A 24014-nucleotide genomic window follows, 5' to 3' on the forward strand; every position below is an offset into this window, starting at 1 on the left:
CGAAAGTTATTGTGAAGGAACGTCGGCTATGGGCACAGAAAAGTAAGTTACAATGGTTGGATGAGGGGATGAGAAAAGAAAGTTACATTAGCTAAACAAAGAACAGGCTACCTGAACCAAATGCTCGCCTTCTTCGTAAGGTTCAGGCTCAATTCCAGGAAAGAGATAAGGATGGCTACAAGCTTTTCGAAGTTGAATCACCTGCAAAGCAAAAGCTAAAATATATTCAAAGAACATACGCAGTAACATATGAACACTACAATATAGTCTCCCAACATCGGCTTGATAAAAGTATTGTCACCGTTTAGAAAATGTGAAACAAAATGCTCATATCCATCGAATTTATTTTTAAAGAAAAATTAATGGCAGCTTGTATTTTAGTTTTGATTTTTTATTTCAGTTTTATTTTAGTGTATTTTAATTTTGATTCTCTTATGTTTATGTTCTATTTCCTATCACTCCTTGGGGAGTTAGTAGCAACAATTTTGTTCCTTTTCATCTATCAATGGAAAGAAATTCGTATCTTGTCAAAAAAAAATTAATAAAAATTAATGGCAAAACAAAAGATAAGTTGTAAAATTTGCAAGTCATGTAGAACTTGTTGCCTTAGATTATTTCACTTCAACCAAAAACACCTAAAATGTGGCAAGGAACCCTATCATCACTCATCAGATAACTCAAGATTTGGAGATTTAGGCAATGACCCATCATAAACAGCCATACATCTCCTACAACTGCCAGATGACATAACCCAGAGTGAAGCATGGAAGTTAAAAAAATGACATACGATATTCTGTAAAGATTGGTGGTTTGAGGATCCAGGAGAAAGTGCAAGTAGCTTAGGCAGCTCCTTTCTCAATATTGACATGTAGACCTTCCTTTGAAGGTTAACCAGAGGTACCATCCTTCATGGAAAAGCAATAAAACATTAAACTAATTATATGCGTATCTACAGAAGCAGTTAGAACAATGATTACACTGTTGTCTCAGTAAGAGGCGGTAGCAACAGAACTCCAGATTCACTAAGCTTGACTTTTGTTCTTCTCAGGAGGAAAGCTGATAGTATATACTTTAAACTCTTAAATTGTTCATTTCCTTTAACTTTGCCATGACCTGTAAATAATAACGTAACACATGTAACAACCCGTATTTTCTAATGCGGTCATTCTGACAAAATGTGGAAGCGTAAACAAATAAACACTAAATTAATGAAAAAACTTCTTTATTTAATTTGATACTATGACAAAAGATAAGGACAAGTCCAACTTTGAAACAAAAAAACCTACACTATAATAAAGCCAAAGAATAACTACCAGAACTAACTAAGTTCTCATAAGTTAAAAACAATGGAAAATACTAAAGATTTCAACTCCTCGTACCAGAACGCTATTCCTCAATCACTATCTGAGCAGTCATTTGAACCTTCATCTGAAAACATTTAGAAAAAACAAAAAAAAAATGAGTACAAAAATACTCAATAAGCAATTTCCATATCGAATTTCGAAGTTCATTTTCCTTTAAAACCATTTGTAAACAAAAATACGAACACATCGAAACTTATAAAGTCCTTTAAAATATTTAATACAATTTTCAAAACTCTCAAAATAAACTAGATTTTCGGAAACAAAGTCTTCAAATAAGGTAAAATTTCCAGTCAATCAAAACAAACTTTCATTCTTTCAAAACAAACTTTCATTCATTCAAAACGAACTTTCATTTGATCAAACTTCAAATCCTTCGAAACAAACTTTCTTTCAATCAAAACTTTCAAAATTCCTTCTAAAACATTTGGTACAACTTTCAAACTTTCGAATAGCTAAATCATTCAACATTCGAAACAATCTTACATTCATTCATACTTTCAAAATCAGAGTGGAAGGTTGCATTATTTGGGTAGCCTACAGAACATATGTGGTTACCTGTCGGTAACACCAATCAATCAGAAGCTTCTATCAGAGTTGTCGAATTAATATCGACCAGAACAGAGTTGTCAAAATAATATCGACCAGAATAGACAGAACGGTTACTTAAGTGTGAGGCCATGTGAGTGAATAACACACACATGAATCTTCATTCCCAAGGAATGCCAAACCACAAAAGTGTCTTCCCACAAATAAGCCAAACAGAAATCTATCAATTCCAAATTAGGTTACTACCCCAAATAAGCAAAACGTTCCTCAAAACAAAATCATGGCATATCCAGATAGCCGTATCAAATCAATCAAAATATCTTTCAAATAGAATGCAACACAAATACTTACTTTCAATATTAAATTAATTCAAAACATTGAGATAATTTAAAACAAATTTTATCAATCCTCCAAAACATGATTTCAAATATTTCACAAATAAACAAAATATCAATTTCAAACCTTTAAATCAGTCGAAACAAAACTTTATCAAATCATATAAGAATATTTCAAATACTTTGCAAATAAACATAATATCAATTGTCAAATTATTTTTCAAATCCATAATAAAACTTGAATTTCATATGCAAGATATCAATTTCAAATCGTCGTATCAAATCCAAAATACATTTTAGTTTTGAAAAGGATATGACAAATCATTACAACACTTTTCGAAGGGATAGTGTAAATCACTTACCTCTTTGAGAAATCCTACGAATCTAATTAACTTCTTCCTTGGTAGTTGTCAACTTAGAGGCCTAGAAACAACCAATATCCAAAATCAATCTTTAAATCCTATCAAATGATTTAAAATTCAACCAATTACTAACCAAATCTTATCTACCCAATTTTCCCATTCAAAACACTTTTTTATGCAAAATAATTAAGAAAGTATGGATTTGGGACTACAAAACCAGATCTGAAAACTGGGTTAAAAAGCCTCTAAAATCAACAATAACAACCTTTAAAAATACAAGAATCGGTATAAATTAATACAGACAAAATTTACAAAAAGTTTCTCAACAAAACAAGTTTAAAAGCCTTATAATCAATTGAAAATTTGGGGATTTTAAATCTGGAAAATTTTATGTTTTATAAAATAAAACTTCCAAGAATTTTCCATAAAACAATTAACAATTTACTGATTTTTATAGAAAAATCAGATTTGAAAACTGTATGGAAAACCTTTAAAACTTGGTAAAAACATATAATTTTTCATGTAAAAATCGTAACAACAAACTATAATTTATAGGATACAAATAGGTAAACTTTTTATGCAAAAAGAGTCTCAAAATAGCCAAAAAACAGTCTCGTAAACAAAAAGATTCAAACCAAAAATTCTGGAAAATTTTTAGGGTAAAAAGTCCTTAAAATCTTTTATTATGAAAACAAAGATCTCAAAACTTTTCTCAATAAACTGAATTAAGAACTACATATCAAGAAGAATAAAACTAAAACAATGAGCAAGAAAAAAGCTTACCGATCTTTGAGAGAAAATATCAAAATTATTCTTCTTTCCTTTTCTTTTTCTCTTGGAGAGAAATATAAGTCTAACAGTTTAAGAAAATAAAACCTAGAGTCTAAGGGCTTTTATAACAAACCCTAATGAATCCTTATTTAAAAAGGATAATGAAAAGATAAAGATTTAATAAAACTCTTTCTTTTTATTTTTTAAATCCTTAGAACAAATTATCTTTTAAAAATAATTTTTAAAACAAAAATTTATATTTTTGAGAAAATAAAGAAAACAACCAAATAAAAATAATAATTTAAATATATATATTTATATATATATGTATATATATATATATTTTTTCCCGGTTGTTACAACACATTTATGAATTAGAAAGAAAATTGTTCCCTTTTACCTCCTCCAACTGTAGAAATAGTATTGTGATATTAAGCAAATAAAGCTGAAACGAATATAAGTGGCCTCAAATAGAATTAGAATTTCCACTAATTCAAGCAACAAGCAGTGTTTTCGAGGCGCACCCGGGCGCTCGCCTCAGGCGAGAGGCGAGGCGTTTTCGCCCAGGTGCGCCTCGCAAGGTGCCCAGGCGAGCGCCTTCAATCGGGCGCTCGCCTTTGGGCGCCTTGGCGCGCCTGTCGCCTGAGGCAAGGCGATCGCCTCCTTCAAGGAGGCGATCGTCTTATTATTATTTTTTTTTTAATTCAAGGAGGCGATCGTCTTATTATTATTTTTTTTTTTAATTTTTAAAGGGTTTTACTTTTTAAAAACCCTTCCCTTCCTCTCGACAACGAAACCCATCTGCCTCCCTCTCGACGTTCATCTTCGACCTGCCCTTCACCATCGTCGTCTTCGCCGGCCCCGTCTCCGACCACCACCGTCGCAGTCTGCCCCCGTCGCTGCCGGCCCCGTCTCCGACCACCACCGTCGCCGTCTGCCCCAGTGGCCGCCGACCCCGTCTTCGACCACCACCGTCGCTGTCTGCCCCCGCCGCCGCCGCCGCCGCCGCCGCCGCTCACTCCGATAGGCGATAGTCTGACTTTCGTAGGTTTTTTTTTTTTTTTAAATTTCTTATATCTCATTTACTCCTTTTCGTTTCCTCTCTTTTATTTCACACAAAAATCTTTGGCTTTCTTCACACTTCACAGTGGCTCTTTACTCTTTCCTTTGCATTTTTTTTTATCTTCCAAATTTGAATTATATTAGGATGGAAGAAGGTGGAAACAAACGCAAGCATCACAGTTGGCAATACATCATATTGGATGATCCAAAAGATACAAACACGTGCAAATGCGTGTTTTGTGGAAAAATTACCAAAGGTGGAGTTTGCCGAGCAACAAACCATTTGGTTGGGGGAAATAGAAATGTAAAGGCATGTTTGAAATGCCCAACTAATGTGAGAGAAGAATTGAAGGAGTATCAAGCAAGAACAAAAGCAAGAAGGGAAGAGAGTAATGCCCTCCCAACGTATGAAGATTTAACTTTGATTGAAGAAGATGATGAAGATGAAATGGAAGTAGTTGGTGGTAGTGGTAGTGGATCTGGATCAACATCAACCCCAATGAACAAGCGAACAAGAATAAACACAGGTGATAATGTGAGTAGTATGGGTGGGAGAGGGAGAGGAAGTGGAAGTGGAAGTGGAAGTAGTAACTCTTGTAGTCCATCAGTGTTAAAACCACCGCGACCAAAGGGGCCAATAGATAAATTTGTTTATCAACATCCTGAAAAAGTTGTTGATGATAGAAATCGATTGAAGAGGTTGAAGCAATCAACTATTACTGAAAAATATGATAAAGAAGGGAGAGATGCTACATTGCAATTCATCATGCGTTGGATATATCAAGCAGGTATTCCTCTAAATACTATTCGCTTGAGAAGTTTTGAAGTGATGCTAGAAGCTGTGGGGCAATTTGGCCCTGGTTTGATACCTCCTTCTTATCATGAAGCTCGAGTAACGTACTTGAAAAAAGAAGTACAATACACAAAAAATCTTATGGGCGATCATGAGGTAGAATGGAAGAGAAATGGTTGTTCGCTGATGTCAGATGGGTGGATTGATAGGAGGGATAGGACACTAATCAACTTTTTAGTTCATTCATCTGTTGGAACGTTGTTTATGGAATTCATCGATGCATCTTCATGCATCAAAACTGGAGAAAAGATTTTTCAACTCTTAGATGGAATGGTGGAGAAGATTGGAGAAGAAAACGTTGTCCAAGTTGTGAAGGATAATGCCTCAAACTATGTCCTAGCTGGAAAACTTTTAGAAGCCAAGCGACCTCATCTATATTGGACACCATGCGCTGCTCATTGTCTAGATTTAATTTTGGAGGATATTGGAAAGATTGAGTAGGTGAAAAGGTGTCTTCGGAAGGCTGTGGCACTTAGTGGTTTTATTTACAACCACTTGTACGTGCTAAACATGATGAGAGAATTTACTAACCAACATGAATTGGTAAGACCAGCACTGACTCGCTTCGCAACTTCATTTTTAACCCTAGCCAGTATTCACAGAAATAAAGCCAATTTGAGGAAGATGTTTATTTCTGAGAAATGGACCACCTCTAAATGGGCGAAGGACCTAAAGGGGAAGAGAGCAGCTGAAACCGTTATGATGCCATCTTTTTGGAATTCAGTTGTGTATACTTTGAAAGCATCGGGCCCTTTAGTTCGTGTGTTGAGGCTAGTAGATGGTGATAAACCGGCTATGGGTTATATTTACGAAGCTATGGATAGGGCAAAGGAGGCTATTAAGAGTGGTTTTAATGGAAATGAGACGAAGTATAGACCGATTTGGGAGATTGTTGATAAAAGGTGGGATTGTCAACTTCATCGGCCTTTACATGCAGCCGGATATTATTTGAATCCATCTCTTTTTTATGACAACAAAGAGAGAATAATGCAAGATCCTGAGGTCATGGATGGTCTGATCAAAGTTATAGAACGATTAATACCATCTATCGATGATCAAGTTCAATGTTCAATCGAATTAGAATTGTACAATGAAGCAAAAGGCATGTTTTCGAGTAATGTAGCAATAAGGACGAGGGGTGTTAAAACACCAGGTAATGACATTATTTATTACTTTTAGTTTTAAATTTTTAATAGACATATTTAAGTTTGAACTACTAAAATTCTAAATCATTTGTTTAATATGTGCACAGCTGCATGGTGGTCTCTTTATGGTGTTAATGCTCCAATTTTACGAAAGTTAGCCATGAGAGTCCTTAGTCTAACGTGCAGCGCTTCTGGCTGTGAGCGCAATTGGAGTGTTTTTGAACACGTAAGTGAGAATAATTTGGTTTTTCCCTTGTTAGTTGAAGATTGAAAAATCCACTTTTGACTCATTCCAAGAAGAGGAACAGGTTAGAGCAAAAGCGTCTTAATGACTTGGTTTATATAAAATATAACCAAGCCCTTAAAGAGCGCTACACTCTACAAGACCAACTTGATCCAATTACTTTGAATCATATTGATGAAAGTAATGAATGGTTGATCGGAACACTCGAAGAAGAAGATGGTCAAGAAGAAAATGAGTTGGTCTTTGATGATGACGACCTCACATGGGGAGATGTAGCCGAGGCCAGTGGTGTTAGAGAACCATAAGGCAAACTAGAACATATGCAAAATCTAAAGGAAAGTCGCCTGCTACTCCCGCTCCTACAACTTCAAGAGTTCGAAAATCAGTGCAAGTTGTGGTTAGTGATGATGATGATGACACCGAAGAAGAAGAAGAAGAAGAAGAATTGGAAAAGGAAGATTGTGAGGACGTCCAAGATGGAGAGAATTTAGATTTAGGTGAGGATGATGAGCTTTGATTACTTATATTTACTTTTTGTTCTATTTCAGACTCTACAATTTCTTAATGTTGATTGTCTTTATTTGGAACTAAACTTATAGAATTTGGTTGTTTTATGCATCTTGTTGACATTTACTATTTTGGTATTGATTTTTTTAAGGTAATTTATGCACTATATATATAATTTTTACTTATTTATCAAGGTGCGCCTCGCTTCAATCGGGCGTCACCTTTGTATCGCCTCTCGCCTCAAGGCGATCAAAGGACTCGTCGCCTTGCGGTGTGCCTTGCGCCTCGAAAACACTGGCAACAACAAACCTAGATATATAACTTTTTGGAGGAAGAGAACTCTAAGTCATTCTTAAATTATAACAACTTTTCCTTTCTGCACAAACAGAAAATAAAATACCAAGATAGTCTTTTCAAGTATTCATTTCTAACGAAATTCCTTTTTCACTTTTGTCATGCTTGATGAAATTTGTTGCTCAAAATTTTATATACTAGCATATACATTCATTTTTAAAAGTAACATGTGTTATCCCAGAAGGCTAGCAAAAGAATGTTCGAACAGAAGGTATGATGGATTACCGGAAGTCAGATCTCCAGTTTCCTTGAAGGTAGAAATAAACTGATCTAGTGATCCAAAGACTGAAGGCATGCAGAAATGCAATAAAGCCCAAAGTTCACTGAGATTGTTCTGAATAGGAGTTCCAGTCATCAATAACCGCCTTGGGATAAGAAAACGCTCTTTAAGTACATTGTAGAGAACCTGTTTCCACATAATATTAAACATCTATGCATCTATGCAATAAGAACTGCAAAAGAGAGAACACTTTTGCAATCAGCTAATAATTTCAAACTCAAGGTAACTAGCTACGTAAAATAGTCTGATATCTAAGTCCTGTTTGTAATCTAACAAAATGAGAGAGGTTTGAGAGAAAACCCTCAATGATATTTCATTTACTAGAGTCATACGCATGGAAATCCCTACCGAATAGAATTTAAATTTACAAAAAGGACAATTCACTGATGGGTCCCAATATTTACATGATAAAATAATTTACATGCTATAACGGTCCCTGTTAAGCATGAGCATGTTAATCATACACAGCACGGCTTATTTTAAAATGATAAAGATATGTCTCCATTACTTCGGAATATTTACATATCCCGTGGATACTTAACCTTGTATTTTTTTCATGAACCAAATGACAATCAGCTTCCTTACGATTTTTCACACATGAATTATTGGATTGGATACAATATGAAGACAGCTTGATTGTCACTTCATAAATTTGATCAGAATGATGAATCTGAAACCTAACTCAATTAAAAATTATGTATCCACATTACTGCACATACAAACTATGTCACTACTCTACATTCTAATTCACCGCTGAGTGAGAGACCGCATTCTAATTATTACTTTTCCATGAAATCAAATCAACTCTGACAAATATACAATAACTTGATGTTGATCTTGTATCTTTCTTAGATCCTACCCACTCAACATCTAAAAACACTCAATTTAAGTATTGCCAGTCTTTATAAGATTCCACATTCAGGTGCAACTTCAAATAACACAAAATTTGTTAAACCGCAGTTCATCAAAATTAGCTAATTCATCAAAACAATTAGCCATATTCTACTTTTCCATGTAAGAACTCCAGTTCTTACAACTGGGGATATATTATCTTTTATCTGTTCTTCTGTCATATAGTATGAAGTACTTCTATGTAACGACTGTTTTTGTCCCCTTGTATTCTTTTGGGCCTAGATTTTACATAGCCAGCCTTTTCAAATTGTAAATCCCCTTCATAATATTCTTTCCTTGATTCTTTAACATAACTCCTCTTCCAAATTAGGGATAGTATATGTTCGTGAGTAAAGGAGGGGGCATATTATGCCTTTACGTACGCTTAAAGGGTTTTTAAGTCTCTGTGCTTCATCAATGACAGCATATTGCCAGGGTATCTGAGAGAGGAAATCCTGATCCATCAATGCTATGTCATATGTTGTCAACAGAACGTCAAAAGGGAATAAGACCTGTCAATATCTCCAATTACTTAACACGTCAAAAAGACAAAAACTGAACATCTTAATTTCAAATAACCTCATCTTCGAGGAGAAAATGCATATAATGTCATCAAACTCACATCAGATACTGAATGTGCTGTTGCATGCTCAAAAATACATCTGCGAGCATTTCGTCTAGTTTCTTTATCTCCAACATATTGAAGAACATGTAGACATGGAGCAAATCTGACAATCTCTGATAGCCAACCATCTGTCACGCTTAAAGGACATAATACCACTGTGGAAAATCATGAAACAAAAAGCATATAAATCCAAACCTGTGAAGAAGTAACTGATCCAAGGTTTTAAAAATCAATAAAATACTATAAAATAGAAATATGTACTGAACTCACAAAATGGGGTAGGTGATATCTGATGGACCTTCAAATAACTCAGAAAAGAAATAGCTTGCAAGGTCTTGCCCAACCCCATCTGTTCATAACTCATTTAAATTCGAAAGGTACATAGAATTAAAAAGGAACCAAATGAATAAAACTTTCAAGGATTAGAAAGGCAAAATCATTATTTTTTATTTAAATATTTTAATAAATAAGCCAAAACGACAAAAGAGAAAAAGGGAAAATATCAACAAATCCACCAGGCATTCAATTCTCTTCACTATTCCTTCACATAACATTTTATAGAATGTTTTCAGAAAAGGAAAAATGAACAGAAGTCCAGTTCCAACAGAAATTTCTCAATCAGTTTTCTTCATAACAGAAAACATATAAACAATATTACATATTGCTTGCTTTTGCCTTTAACTGAGCCTTCCTTTTGCTGAAGCCTTTGTTTTTTTTTTCTTTTTCCTTTCTAGGAATGGGTACAATTATAATATAATATCCAGAAAAATTATATATATATGCTTAAACATGTAATAGAGCAACTTTACTCTAAATATCCTCTTCCATTGACAGATTGTCAGGTTGTCATTGAAGAAAATGTGTTTATGCAAAATCATATATTTCATATAATGTTGTACTATATTATATCATCTATTTACGTGCATAATTTTCCCACGTTTGAACATCACCTCACTTAACTTAAATAGTATCTTTCGAGCATTTCGCACCTCCAAAAAAAATTTTTAAATGTATAAATTGCAAGCTGGGAATCGACCTTGCACATCCAAAGTGCCCAAGCACAATCCTAAATTTCAAGGATTACCCCCCAAAAAACGTTTATTTTCAAGCAAAAAGTGCATTGAGTGTAATGAAAACACACTCCAATCCTGTGAAGGTAGAGAAACCATACCTCATCACCTGGAAGAAAAAACAAAACAAAGGAAGTCATTATCAAAATGCACTTTCCAACCAAAATAACTCATAGACCGCATATAAATATTTGAAGGTCGACCCAGAAAAAAAATTTTAAAAATTACTGTATGAGATTGCTGGAAACATAACGAGAGGTTCATGCAAAGTAGAGTTTTCGATTTAACAAGTTGTCCCACTTTATATATAATTGAAATATTAAAGTGCTTTCTAAAATGTCTAAAAGAAGGCAAAAGATGGCGCCCAAAAAGCAAACATCCTAACAGAAAAAATATGGCAAGCATTAGCAAAGGAAAATATCTTGTTAACATGGATTGTGCAAATAATTTATACTATGTGGTCATCTTTTCAGTTAAAAATTTTTGAAACTAGAGCAGAATTTTAATGTTCCACCAAGACCCCAATTTCAAATGGGTTATTGATTTTGCAAAGTTACAAGAATCAATGAATAGTATAAGAAACGGATACACAAGCATGGATTATGAGCAAAGTATGCAGAAATTTTAGCAGCTAAGGCCTTAAACAGAATACATTTGAATGGAAGGTACTAAACTCACTAGAAATTTGCCCCAGCTAGCTTTAGCACTCAAAGACCACAATGGAGTTGTCAGATATTTTAACTAAACTCGAGATTTGCTTACGATTACTACAGAAAATTTTTAGTTTTAACATTGATTATCAAATGATGAATTACAAACTAAAGAGGCACAGTCAAAATTCTCGGATTATCAGTTGACTACTGGACTCGCAGCAAACTGTACAAATTACTATGATTTTTTCTTTCAGGAAAAAAAAATGAACAACATAGAGTAAATATGACCCTATGAAGGGAAATCTGTGGCAATCTCTACATTTCTGAAACAGAACTAGTTTCAAAGTCTACATAACAAAAGGAACCTATAAAATTACGGCTCTTCAGCTCATCTAGAATCTACAATCTCTAAATCCTGATTAACTTTCTTCTACAATGAATTTCTTTTTTATTTTTTGGCAGATTGAAGCCGAAAAAAGAATGAGATAGAAGTGTAACCAAGAATGACGTTGACGCCGAGAAGATATCGCCTGATAAGCCATAGAACTCCTTCGACTTGGTAGGGTTTCAGAGTCGCCGTAACTCCGAAGTCCGGGCAGGCTTCTGGCAAGTTATCGGTGCGAGAATCGTCGAGAAGTATGAGCTTCGCAGCGGCTCTGAGCCTTCTCTCGTAATCCATATCTCTCGCCAAAAGGAAGAGGAAACGTACCGATGAAGAATCAGCTCCGGCTTCAATGGCAGTACGACGGCGGCCGGCGGCCGGCGGCGGTGGGAGTTTCCGATTAAAGGTCGCGAGGAAGGATGAGGGAAGGACGCTTATGCACTCTTTTTCATTGAAAACACGTTGAGCGCCAATCTATACTTCTCGATTTGTTTCTTGATTTTCTAAAATTCCTAATTTGTTTCTTAATTTCGAATTTAAACACTTTTTTTAATCACATTTTAATACTTTTTTATTAAAATGAAAAAATAAAATAAAAATTAAGTAAAATACTTGTGAATGTTGAAACAATTTTTGGGAACCCGATCGGGAAAAGAAGAAGAATTTCACAAAACCGATCGGGCAGACCGTCAGAGGTTATGAAGGTCAGATCCGGATCAAATCTCCTTGAAACGTGTGATTAAAAGAAAATTATAAAACTCACGCCGGCGTGGTGTTGGACAACCACACTCCGATGCTTAAGTCAGTTAACGAACTTGACTATAGAGATAGGTAAGGAAATGTATTTAACTAATTCCACTTACCTTGAAGGGTTTGCTCCTCCCCCATATTTATACGGGAGGGTTGATTGCTAGATTCATAGGTTACGGTTGTGTTATGTTTTGGGCGCGCTATGGCGTTAGCCGCATTATTTTAGTGCGCGGCTGCACTGTAATGATCCTTCTTTGGTACATGGACTGCAGTATACGAGCCATAATTTTGGACTGCAGTATACGAGCTATAATTGTGCATAAATGTTTGGTATATGGGCTGCAATATATGAGCTATAATTGTGCCTAAGTATTTGCATTTCTTTCCTTGGCCCAACTTATCACAAAAAAATATTTTAGTGTTGCACAATGTTTCATTTCTTGGCCCGATCTTAGCACAAAAGATAGTGCATTCTTGATGTGAGTCCCAACACGAGCCCCCTCACCTCAAGTTCTAGGGCTCTTCTAATCCGAGGTGAAATCATTTTTGGTCTTCCCTTCCTCTTTTCCTTCTTGCCACCACCGACCATCTGTTATTTCTATTTTTTTTTTTTTGCGTTGAAACAAGCTATTGTGCACGTGCCTTCTACCTTCCGTGTTGCGCTATTTTTTGCGCCGCATGTCACGCACTACACTGTAAGTCTTTCCTTTCGAGTTGCTATATCTTTCAATCCACACAAACATTGTGACATTGTGAAGCTTCTTCGTTTTCTCCTTGATCGCACTATACCCCCCCTAGCTCTGTTTTCACCATATCTGCCTTGTTTTGCGCATGGGTTTGCTCAAGCTCGACTAATTTAGTGTTGCATAAATGGTTCCCGCCTCTATTTTTCGTTCTCTGGCCTTTTGTGCGGTGTTTGACTACTTTCTTCTGTCAGTTAAATTTTGGATGTTGCTCAATATCTCTGTTACTTACTTCACCTCTGCTTTCCCTGGTTGTGCTACCTTTACCTCTAATTTGGATGAATATTGAGTGAAGTATCTTTGTAGAGCTATCCTTAATTGTGAATTTGGGTGTAACTGTCGAACTGTGGTCCCTTATTTTAGGGTGCTTTGGGTGTGGGTATAAGAAGGTAATTTTTCCTTTTAATAGCTAAATTTTTGGACCGGTGAAGGACAGTGAAGAGCAACTTGAAGTTTGAAAGAATTGTGCACTTGGCTTTGTAAGGTAACCTTGATATTCTTTGATTTTTTACTTTTCAACATGTTTGGCCTAGATGGTGAGGATTGTAATATGTGGGATTATGAGCGGCTAAGTCCGTTGTACCATGAATTACGAGATTTAGGCTTGTCAACAGTAGATTCTCCATTTATGGAGAGGTTTCCATTTCTTGCTTCACTTCTTGATGATTTGATGAGGAATGGTTCCTTTGAATGTTCTGCTATAAATTTTGAAGATGTTAATAGCAACTGGATTTATAGTTTTGATAGGATGATTAACGGGCCTCCCGGTGTTGGGTCTTCTGGGGAAAGAGAGATACTGGAACCGATAGTTACTAATAGAGGGATGGATATAGTGCATGTATCTGGATGTGAATTGGTGCAGTATCAACGGGGATCCTTTCACGGATTGTGCAGGAAGACTTGGATTTTTATCGCTCTTAATATTGTATTCCAACATCAGATGAGAGTCCCTGAACCTCATGAGCGTATAACACATCCTCTTGAGGGAGAGACAACTTTATATACAAAAATGTTTGAGAACGGGGTGCGATCGCATCTCCATCCGTTTATCTAGCGTTTCTTATGCAAGCTCCAGGTAGCCCCGGCGCAGTTACCCCCAAACAGTTGGAACATGTTACTCGGTAGTTATATTGCCTGGAGGCGTTTTAAAAGAGGGGAAGAACTCGATATTTCTAATGTTTTACATGTGTTTACTCTAAGGGTAGCCTCATCCAGGGAGAATCTGTTCGTATATCTTTCAAGGAAGAAGGAGAGAAGACACTTGGATGAGAGAGAGAGTGAAGCTGGAATTGACCAAGGGGCTGAAGAGGAGGAAGTTGATCCTAGTCTCAGGATTATAGAAGGGTGGGAATCTCGAGGAGAGGTCCGTTCGAGGATATCCGTATGTCGTTCTCAGCAAATGGTTACCTGTCCTAGTTCTAACAGACATTGGAAAAAGTCTTGGTTTTTGGTGAGTGGGGATTGGCTCGTAAGTAGTGCGGGAAATTACGTGGTTCCTTCCAGATTCGGGACACTCGGTTAGTGTTTCCTCTTTCCCCTTTTTACATGTTTAACTAACATCTTGGTTTGCTTATTAACTTTATTTTTACTCAATTGGTATTTTCATTTATTTTTTATGGTGTGATTCTGAGTTTTGTGTGATTCTCTAGTGTCTGCTTGTGCTCCACTAGACCATGGGGTCATTTTTCTCAAGAGATCGTTATCTCTAGTAGGTAAGGAGGTTGACCTATTGTTCGAATCCAATCTGCGCAATATGGCTTGTCTCGATTGATCTCTCCCTCACATGAACTGGATGACGATTGGATCAACGCAGCGTCTATTGGTGACTCAGATAGTGATACAACAACACTTGAGGAACTTCTTTTTAGTAAGGAAACTTCGTATTCGGTTATGTCTTTATGTACCTTATCTTTGTATTCTTATGTCATTTCCATTCTATTTTTTAGGTTTTGAATGACCTACTCCTCATTCGTCGCCTGCCATCCAACCACCTATTAGTCGGGTGATGATAAATCCTCTCCAACGTTTTTGTGCGCAAAAGAGAAAAGCTGTTCAAGGAGATGCTTCGAGTATGGCTTCGGAGTCTCTCCAACGACATCGTTTGATAGAAGCCTCTTATTCGACTGAGCCATCAGATTCACCTTCTACTGTGATGGGTCCTCCATTACTTGCTTCTACCTAACTGAGGAGTGTTACTCCATCGGCCGGGCCTCCATTTGTCAGGGCTCCTGTTAGGATTGACTTTTTACTGTAGAAACATGTGTCGATAGTCCTATTTGACCACATTTTTGACCCATTTCCCATTATTATTTGCCAAAAAGGACCACATATTCTTAAAGTAGAACATACATAGATTATTTCTGCATAAAAGTCAAACTATGATACTTTAAGAAAATATGAGATAAATGCGGTCAAAGTTGGAAGAAAATAACAGAATTCTGTTTTTTGCATAATTGCGCCCTGCGCATTTTTGGAGGGCAATTTGTCAAAACGCATGTTTTGATTAATGAAGGGCAAGGAGGACATTTCTCACATGTTCAAAACCGTGAGTCCAAGTCCAAGTGAGGTGGTTAGGTGAATCTCAACCATTTTCCACCTAAAATGGAGGGGAGTTTCAACCAACCTATGGTGCTATAAAAGGAAGTCATCCATCCCTCAGCAAATCATCACTTCCAAGCTTAATTTCATCTTCTTTTAGATGCTCTCTAGTTGTAGAACACATTTTTAGGGTTTATGTTCATGTTCTAGCTGTTCATTTCTTCCTTTTTCACGCTTTTACATTTTGTAGTGCTTTTAATTCGAGTTCTTACTTCCGTTCTTTGTTCATTCTGTTATTTTAAAGTTCTTTAGCGAGTTTCAACTCCCCTCACGCTCGAGAGAGAAGAGGGTCAAGCTAGAACTTCTTGTACGACTTATTTATTCATTTAAATTCAATGAAAAATACTTTCTTTATGTTTTCATGCATTTACTTTCATTTAATTATGTTCTAAATTAGTTATCAACCTCCTTGTGGAATGCCTTAGTCAAATGATTTGATTTTCAACACGCTCAGGATTTTGGCCAGATTGCACCTGGCACTTTGTTAGGTTGGTTTCTAAAAACTTTTCTTTACGTCTTTTTTCCATTTGGCCAGTGGGAACTTGATTTATACACCAAAGCCCGACCTTGGGAAATGTGAGTTAGGTAAAATAATAGGAAACCAATATGGGATGTGACTTAGGAATAAACGCATAAAACATGGTCCAAGGCATAGGCCTTCTGATCCATAATGCAAATGAGTTGGTAGATATTCTCTAGGATTGTAATCACACATAGGAATATGATTGTAGGTTACCCTAGTCTCTACAGCAACCAAAAGCGGTAGTGAAAGAGTAGAACTCAAATCCCAAGAAAAGTCAGGAATTGCACCTGGTGCATTTTCCCAACATAGTGTGTTTTCCATGTTTTGCATCAAAACCAAGGTAGGAAACAAAGAGGTTGAGTTTCATTAAATTGCTTGTTAGTTAAAACCCCAAACAACAACATTCCATCACATTTTTCTTCCTAAATCACAATTGCATATTTGGACCATTTCACTGCATTACTTGATTTTGAAAACCAACAAGGCCCTGAGGATTTGACTTTGGATTACTTGCGAGTATTACTTGTGACCGTGTGCGCTTGCACAAGTCTCTAATCTTTTTAAAGGTACAAAAAGTCCCAACAGCTCCCCTTGAGGGAGGCTCTTCTTCTCCTCCAGAGACTTTGTTTCCATTTTTCAATTTCCCAGGCCCCTATCAAGCCCCCACCCCCAACGGGTTGCTGACAATGAGGGTCAACGTGTCTATGATAGGCTACAGACTTTGACACTGCCTGAAGTATTTGCAGTTGGGGATCGGGAACTTTGTCAGGCCTTTTTTGATATACGTAGGGTCAGTTTTACTTCTGTATTGTAAGTGTCTTTCAATTTAAATCTTGCTAATGCATTGTTACTTGCTTTTCCTTTCCAGGCTGGCACACGTATTAGTTCGGCAACTCACCGCATGGGGATCGAACTCTCATATGCTTGGAAGCAGAAGGCAGATGTTGAGAAAGAGGCTCAGGCTCTTTCACGCCAGTTCGAGCTGCGAATAACGGAGTTAGAAACTTCTATGGAGCAAGCGCGCTCTGATTAAAGTCGAGCAGAGACCGAGATGAACGAGATGAGGGTTGCCCTTGAGCGTCGTGAGGCTGAACACAAAGCTGAGTTAAAGGTTGAGCATTCTCTGTTCGAGGCTCAGCGTGCTCGATTTAAAGCTATCCTGGGCAATGCGAAGAGGCTGGAAGAGGCCATGCAAAAGATCAAAGCGTACGACACCCTTGAACGGGAGATTATGGAGTTAAGTGTGGGCTGGGTCATAGACCAGGTTAGTGGGAAGTTCCCCGATATAGAATTTGAGTTTCTTTCTACTTTGATTCGTGCCAAATGGGGTGGACCTCGTACGTTGGGCCTTCCGAGATTGTCGTGGGATGTGCCTTGGGTACTAGCGAGACAAGGATAGATAATGCTAGCGGGAGCGTAACAACTATTCTTACTGATACAATGAGATCGGGTTCCTCTGGTGATGGGGTTTCACCTGTTGATTTTAGCCCTTCTGAAGGCACCCATCTGAGGGATTTAGTGGCTCGACTTGATGTACCATTAACTAGGGAAGAGTCCCAGAGCTAGTGGTATCATAACTTTGCCTGCTTTCTTTATTTTTAAACACTCGATGGTTTTATGTACTGAAAACTTTTATGCTTGTATTTTTACAATATAACTTAGACTTTTCTTTAGCAACGTACACTTTTATGGATAATATTTCTTGAGATGCTCCACATTCCATGGATGCTTCAATTGCTTGCCTCTAGAGTTTGCTAGATAATAGGTACCTGGTCAAGCAACTCGAACGACTTTGTATGGGCTTTCCCAGTTAGGTCCTAATACTCCATCTGTGGTTTCTTTAGTGTTTTGTGCCACTCGTTGTAGCACCCAATCTCTTTCTTCAAATGCTCTTGGCCAAACATTTATGTTGTAACGTTGAGAGATTTGTTGTTGACGGGTTTGAATCCGTTGTTGAGATACTTCCCGTAATTCTTTTATCATATCAAGATGGAGCCTGAGACGCTCATCATTAATTGTTGGGTTGTATTCCACTACCCGCAATGACGGGAGGCCTATTTCAACGGGGATCACAACTTCAATTACAAAAGCGAGAGAAAAAGGAGTTTCCCCTGTCGCAGTCTTTGTTGTCGTCCAGTAGGTCCATAACATGTTGGGTAGTTCTTCCGTCCATGCTCTTTTTAACGATTCCAGGTGGATTTTCAAATGTTGCTGATGATTTTGTTTACAGCTTCCACCTGCCCGTTGGACTGTGGGTAAGCCGGCGAAAAGCGAAATGGTGGATGCTAAGTTGCTCACAAAAATTCCGGAAGTTGGTATTGTCAAATTGTTTTCCATTATCTGAGATGATGGCATATGGGACACCAAATCGACACACAATATTTTGCCATACGAACTTTGTGATTTTATTTTCGGCAATAGTGGCTACGGCTTCAGCTTCAGCCCACTTAGTAAAATAGTCCGCGACCACTACTACATACTTAGTTTGTCCCTTTCCTCGTGGCAATGGTCCTATGATATCAATTCTCCATTGTGCGAAAGGCCAAGGGATAACTATGATAGATAATGGTTCGACCGACATTCTTGGAATTGGGGTGAATTATTGGCATCGGTCGCATATTTTGGTATATTACTGAGTATCACATCGTAAGGTTGGCCATTAGTATCCTTCTTGGATAATTTTATGGGGCAACGATCGTGCTCCTAAATGATTACCACAAATTCCTTAGTGAATTTCTCGCATTACGTACTCGGCGTCTCTTTTGTCAAGACATTTCAAGAGCGATTGAGAGTAACCCCGCTTGTACAAAGCCCCTGAACGAGTGTATATCGGGCTGCTTGTCGTTTCAATCGTCGGGCCTCAGTTTCTTCGGTAGGTAGTTCTCCGGTGGTCAAATAATTAACATCGGGTTCATCCATGACGTATTGTTCGGGGTGTTCATAGTATTGGCATGTACTACTTGTTGCACATTGGGATGAGGCACAAATTTAACAGGTATTATGCGTCCTATATAAGTTTGATAGGCAGTTACTAGTTGAGTCAGTGCATTGACGTTTCTGTTTTCTGATCGGGGGACTTGTCGGATTACTTCCCATTTTGAAAACAAGGTGAGCAATTGTTGTACCCGTGTCTTATGTGTATTTAGCTTTTCTCCCTTTACTGACAATCTCCCTTGACTTGGTTGACGACTAACATTGAGTCACTGAGGACTAACAAATTTTTAGCTTCATGACTCTTAGCCGTTTGAAGACCGACAATCAGTGCTTCATATTCAACTTCGTTGTTGGAAGCCTTGAACCCAAATCTCAATGCAATCTATATACGTTTTTCTTTTGGTGACAGTATTATTACTCTTGCCTTGCATCCTTGTTGATTAGAGGATCCGTCAATGTAAACGGTCCAAAGTTCAGGGTCGGGAGAACTTTGTGGGGTAACATTATCAACATCATTCTTTTCTTGTAATTCCATGTTTGGAGTTAAGTCGGCAATAAAGTCAGCCATGACTTGTCCTTTAATCGCAGTTCGAGGCTTGTACCGCAGGTTATATTCTCCTAACTCGATGGCCCACTTCATTAATCACCTCAAAGTTTCAGGTTTTTGAAGAACCTGTTTTAGAGGTAGGTCTGTGAGTACAGTGATGGCATGAGCTTGAAAGTAAGGTCGCAAACGTCGAGCTACCACAATCAATGCTAGCGCCATTTTTTCAATTGGCGGGTAGCGTGTTTCAGCATCTAATAGCGCTTTACTGGTGTAGTATACCGGTATTTGATGACCATTTTCTTCATTGATTAGTGCCGAACTTACCGCCGTTTTGAAGTAGCTAGGTATATGAACAATTCATCACCTGGAAGAGGCTTAGCAAGCAATGAGGTAGTGCTACGATATTCCTTTAATTGGGTGAATACTTTTTTGCATTGCTCGGTCCACTAAAATTGGCCACTCTTTCTAAGTACTTGGAAAAATGGCAAACATTTATCAGTAGCTCGGGATATGAACCGATTTAATGCTGCGATTCTCCCGTTGAGGCTCTGTAATTGACGCAAGGTTTTTTGGGACATCATTTCCATTACAGCCCGTACTTTGTCAGGATCTGCCTCAATTCCATTTTGGTGGACTAGATATCCTTAAAACTTGCCTGATGATACCCCAAAGGTACATTTATTGGGGTTCAGCTTCATTTGATATTTCCACAAAATGTTGAATGCTTCTTCTAAATCCGACTTATGTTAGGTTGAGTATCGAATTTTGACCAATATGTCATCCACAAAGACTTCCATATTCTTACCAATTAATTGTGCGAACATTTTATTGTCTAACCTTTGGTAAGTGGCACCTGCATTTTTAAGGTCAAGGATCATGACTCGATAGCAATAGAGCCCCTGCTCCGTTGTGAAAGACGTCTTCTCCTGATCGGGTTCGTATGTTTGCAATTCATTATATCTGGAGTACGCATCCATAAAGCTTAACATTTTATGACCCGCAGTTGCATCTACTAGTTGGTCTATTCGAGGTAGGGGGAAGCTGTCTTTTGGGCAGGCTTTGTTTAAATCTATAAAATCAACACACATTCGCCATTTGCTATTAGGTTTCTTTACCATGACGACATTAGACAACCATTGCGGATAATATACTTCACGTATAAATCCTGCTTCAAGAAGTTCTGTTACTTCTCCTACAATGGCTTGGTTTCGTTCAGCATTGAAGGGCCTTCGCCTTTGCGCCATAAGTTTGGTATTAGGATCCACAATGAGTCGATGCACTATTACTTGTGGATTAATACCTAGCATGTCACTGTGTGACCAAGCGAACACGTCAGCATTATGTCTGGCATGTCATTATTCTATTGAGAACGCACGAGTTTTCTTTAAAAGCAACAGGCAACTCGATGCCACCTACTGGGTAAACTCGCTCTTCACTGAATCCAACCAAGGGGTATTGCACGTTCTCAGTTGCTCTCTTTCGATATTCATGGCGTCAAAGGTTAGAAGAGCGAGAATGTCAACCGAGCTACCTCCATCGACTAAGATCTGGTGCACTTGGATGTTGGCGATGGGAAGGGCGACTATTAGAGCGTCGTTGTGTGGCTGATCTAAGTTCTGCTCATCGGATTGATTAAAGCTTATGGTTACCTCAAAACGTGCTGAGGAGGCGGCACAAATAGTATAATTGTAAGATTCCTGCCTTGCCTAGCGAGTTTGAGCTTTTCTTTTTCGACTAGATTCTCCTACGGTAGATCCACCAAAAATTTTTCGTATCTCTCGTTGATTAGGCTGTTTGTCAGCCTGCAATCTTTCTTGTGGGGGAGGGTGTTTTCCCCTTCCCCTTTTATCGACAAATTCCTGGAGGTACCCTCGTTGTATTAGGGTTTCAATATCTTCTTTCAAACGTACGCACTCTGAGGTGTTATGTCCATTTTCCTTATGGAATAAGCAATAACGGCTTGGGTCCTTGGGAAAATTCCCTTGTGGCCTCTTGGCAAGCGAGTTCAATAGATTTTGATCTTTGATTATGGTCAACTGGTACTGTGGTGGTAGTGTATTTACGAGCGTCTAGCGGAAAACGTCGTTCTTTGAGCAGATCATTAGTCCGACTTTTTCTTGCAAGATCTTGCCTAAAATCCTGTTTACCTCTTTTGGGTTCAGGATCATGAGTGATGTCCCCTGGATTGCTGCGGGCGCTAAGTAACTCTCTAACATGCATGTGTTGCTGGGCTTTGGCGATGAAGTCGTCGAAGGTGACCGACGTCTTTTTTCCTAATGACCACAGGAATTTTTCATCCCGAAGTCCTACCATGATGGCCGTCAGAGCGGTTCCATCAGTTCCTCCTTCAACTTTCAAGGCTTCATTATTGAAATAGACTATATAGTCACGAAGGCTCTCGTTGGCTTTTTGTCGAATTGTTAACAGGTATGTGGCTGGTCTTTTCTGCTTGCGTCCTCCTACAAACTGAGTACGAAAAGCCTGAGTTAACTCTTTAAATGAAGTTATGGATCGTTTTTTTAAGTTTCGGTACTAAGTATTGGTTGAACCAGCGAGAGTTAATGAAAATGCTCGACAATTGATTTCATCTCGAGCCTTCTACAAATCCATCCATGCACTAAAAGTGTCCACATAATCATCTTTGGTGCCGTCATACTGTTTCATAATAGGCCATTTGAATTTTGGAGCTATGGCTACTGTCATGATGTTATCTACAAAGGGCGCACTAGATTCCTCTAAAAATTTCCCTCATTTGATGCTTTGTCGATGTGGCCATTAGGATTAGCGGGTGTAAGAGCTGGTTGATCTATGACTGGGTTCTGACACCGATCATTGAGGAAGGTGCGCAGGTCTTTATGCTCTTGACTTGCATTTTCCTTTCGTCGATTTTTTAGAGACTCTCTTAAATCATCAACACCTACTTCGTCTAAATCCACTTGCGATCGTGCCGGATGGCCCCTTCGCTTACTAGGGAGATGAGTTTTGGGAGAGTTGACGCTCTTGGGGGATCTCTTAATCGATTATTCCCTCTAGGATTAATTTCTCGGGTGGATTCGGAGGACGATTTATCTGTGATTCATCTTCCACTTCCATCGGGGATTTTCCTTTTATCGGGTCTCTAACAGGATGATCGTGGGAGGAAGAACTGCGCATGTTCCGAGATTCTCTTTTTGTTTTAGAAGAGTTAGGACCTGGACCATATCTCCTTTTAGACCCTGTACACCTTGATTAATTTGTGTGTACCGACTTTGTCGACGTCGGAGCACTTCTGACTCATCCACAAAGTGCGTGGTGATCGTAAGATTTTCGTTTGCTCCCTTTGCCCCATGAATAGGGTGCTGGAAGCTAGGTTGCGGCCCTCCAAGCCTTCGGGAAGGAATAGGTGAGTATCCCTGTCCTGGGACTGGATTGCCTTCTTGAACTGGGTGGCTATGGTATGGATCCATAAGTATAGTAGATTGACAGTCGTCCCCACAGACGGCGCCAACTGTTGAAATAATTTTTGGGGAACCCGATCGGGAAAAGAAGAAGACTTTCGCAAAATCAATCGGGCAGACCATCAGAGGGTATGAAGGTCAGATCCGAACCAAATCTCCTTGCAACCTGTGATTAAAAGAAAATTTTAAAACTTAACATCAGTGTGGTGTTTGTCAACCATACTCTGATGCTTAAGTTAATTAACGAACTTGACTATAGAGATAGGTAAGGATATGTATTCAGCTGATTCCACTTACCTTGAAGGGTTGCTCCTCTCCCATATTTATAGGAGGGGGGTTGATTGCTAGATTCATAGGTTACAGTTGCGCTATGCTTTGGGCGCGCTAAGGTGCCGCAACGCTATGGCGTTAGTCGCATTACTTTAGTGTGCAGTTGCAATATAATGATCCTTCCTTGGTACATGGGCTAGGTGTTTAGTGCATGGGTTGCAGTATATGAGCTATAATTGTGCATAAATGTTTGGTATATGGGCTACAATATATGAGCTATAATTGTGCCTAAGTGTTGCATTTCTTTCCTTGGCAGTGCTGCACAGTATTTCATTTCTTGGCCCAATCTTAGCAAAAAAGTCGTGCATTCTTGATGTGGGTCCCAACAATGATTTTGGTTAAAAGTGATTTTAATCCAAAGTTTGTTTGGTTACCTTACCTTTATAAGTGATTCTACGAATGGAAAATTACTATAGAGTTATTTTAAAGTGATTGTCAATTAATTACTTCAGAATTGCTTTTTGAGTAATTAACTTTTAATGTGTTTATTTTAAAAGTAAGTTTAAATCAATTTGATAATTTGAAAAGTCATTTTTATTCGCTAGTAAAAACCTTCTAGATTTTAGACATAAAAAATAAATGAATGAATGGCCCTCCAAAATCACTTATGAAGTCATGTCAAATACACCTTAAACTCTTCTTAACAAAAAGTTAAGATTTTTGGAAAAGAAAAACAAAAAACAAAAACAAAAGTAATGTGTGATTAAA

At 38.0% G+C, this 24014-nt stretch overlaps 1 protein-coding gene and 1 pseudogene across 5 annotated transcripts in view; one reads left to right on the forward strand and one right to left on the reverse strand.

Annotated features, from left to right (window-relative positions):
- ASG3 (SNF2 domain-containing protein / helicase domain-containing protein) overlaps positions 1-11701 on the reverse strand; it is a 50938-nt gene extending 39237 nt beyond the window's left edge. The window contains exons 1-8 of one of the 4 annotated variants that reach the window (XM_088126418.1): positions 11561-11701; positions 9610-9688; positions 9337-9494; positions 9098-9226; positions 7769-7949; positions 978-1113; positions 788-905; positions 112-201 (exon numbers count right to left, since the gene is read on the reverse strand). In XM_088126418.1, the coding sequence (XP_087982544.1) occupies positions 112-201; positions 788-905; positions 978-1113; positions 7769-7949; positions 9098-9226; positions 9337-9494; positions 9610-9688 (891 nt within the window). In that variant the 5' untranslated portion in view covers positions 11561-11701. Of the gene's footprint in view, positions 1-111; positions 202-787; positions 906-977; positions 1114-7768; positions 7950-9097; positions 9227-9336; positions 9495-9609; positions 10394-11560 lie in introns of those variants that run through there. The other 3 variants (XR_015792202.1, XM_088126417.1, XM_088126419.1) reach the window with 3 other exon arrangements.
- LOC148210259 (uncharacterized) lies at positions 5255-7756 on the forward strand (annotated as a pseudogene). Its single transcript, XR_015792203.1, has 2 exons — positions 5255-6446; positions 6546-7756. The product of XR_015792203.1 is annotated as an uncharacterized LOC148210259 (transcript).
- Positions 11702-24014: the final 12313 nt, after the last annotated feature.

This window comes from Momordica charantia, assembly GCF_013281855.1.
Source record: "Momordica charantia cultivar OHB3-1 chromosome 7 unlocalized genomic scaffold, Mcharantia_2.0 BLBB01000007.1, whole genome shotgun sequence".
NCBI lineage: Eukaryota > Viridiplantae > Streptophyta > Magnoliopsida > Cucurbitales > Cucurbitaceae > Momordica > Momordica charantia.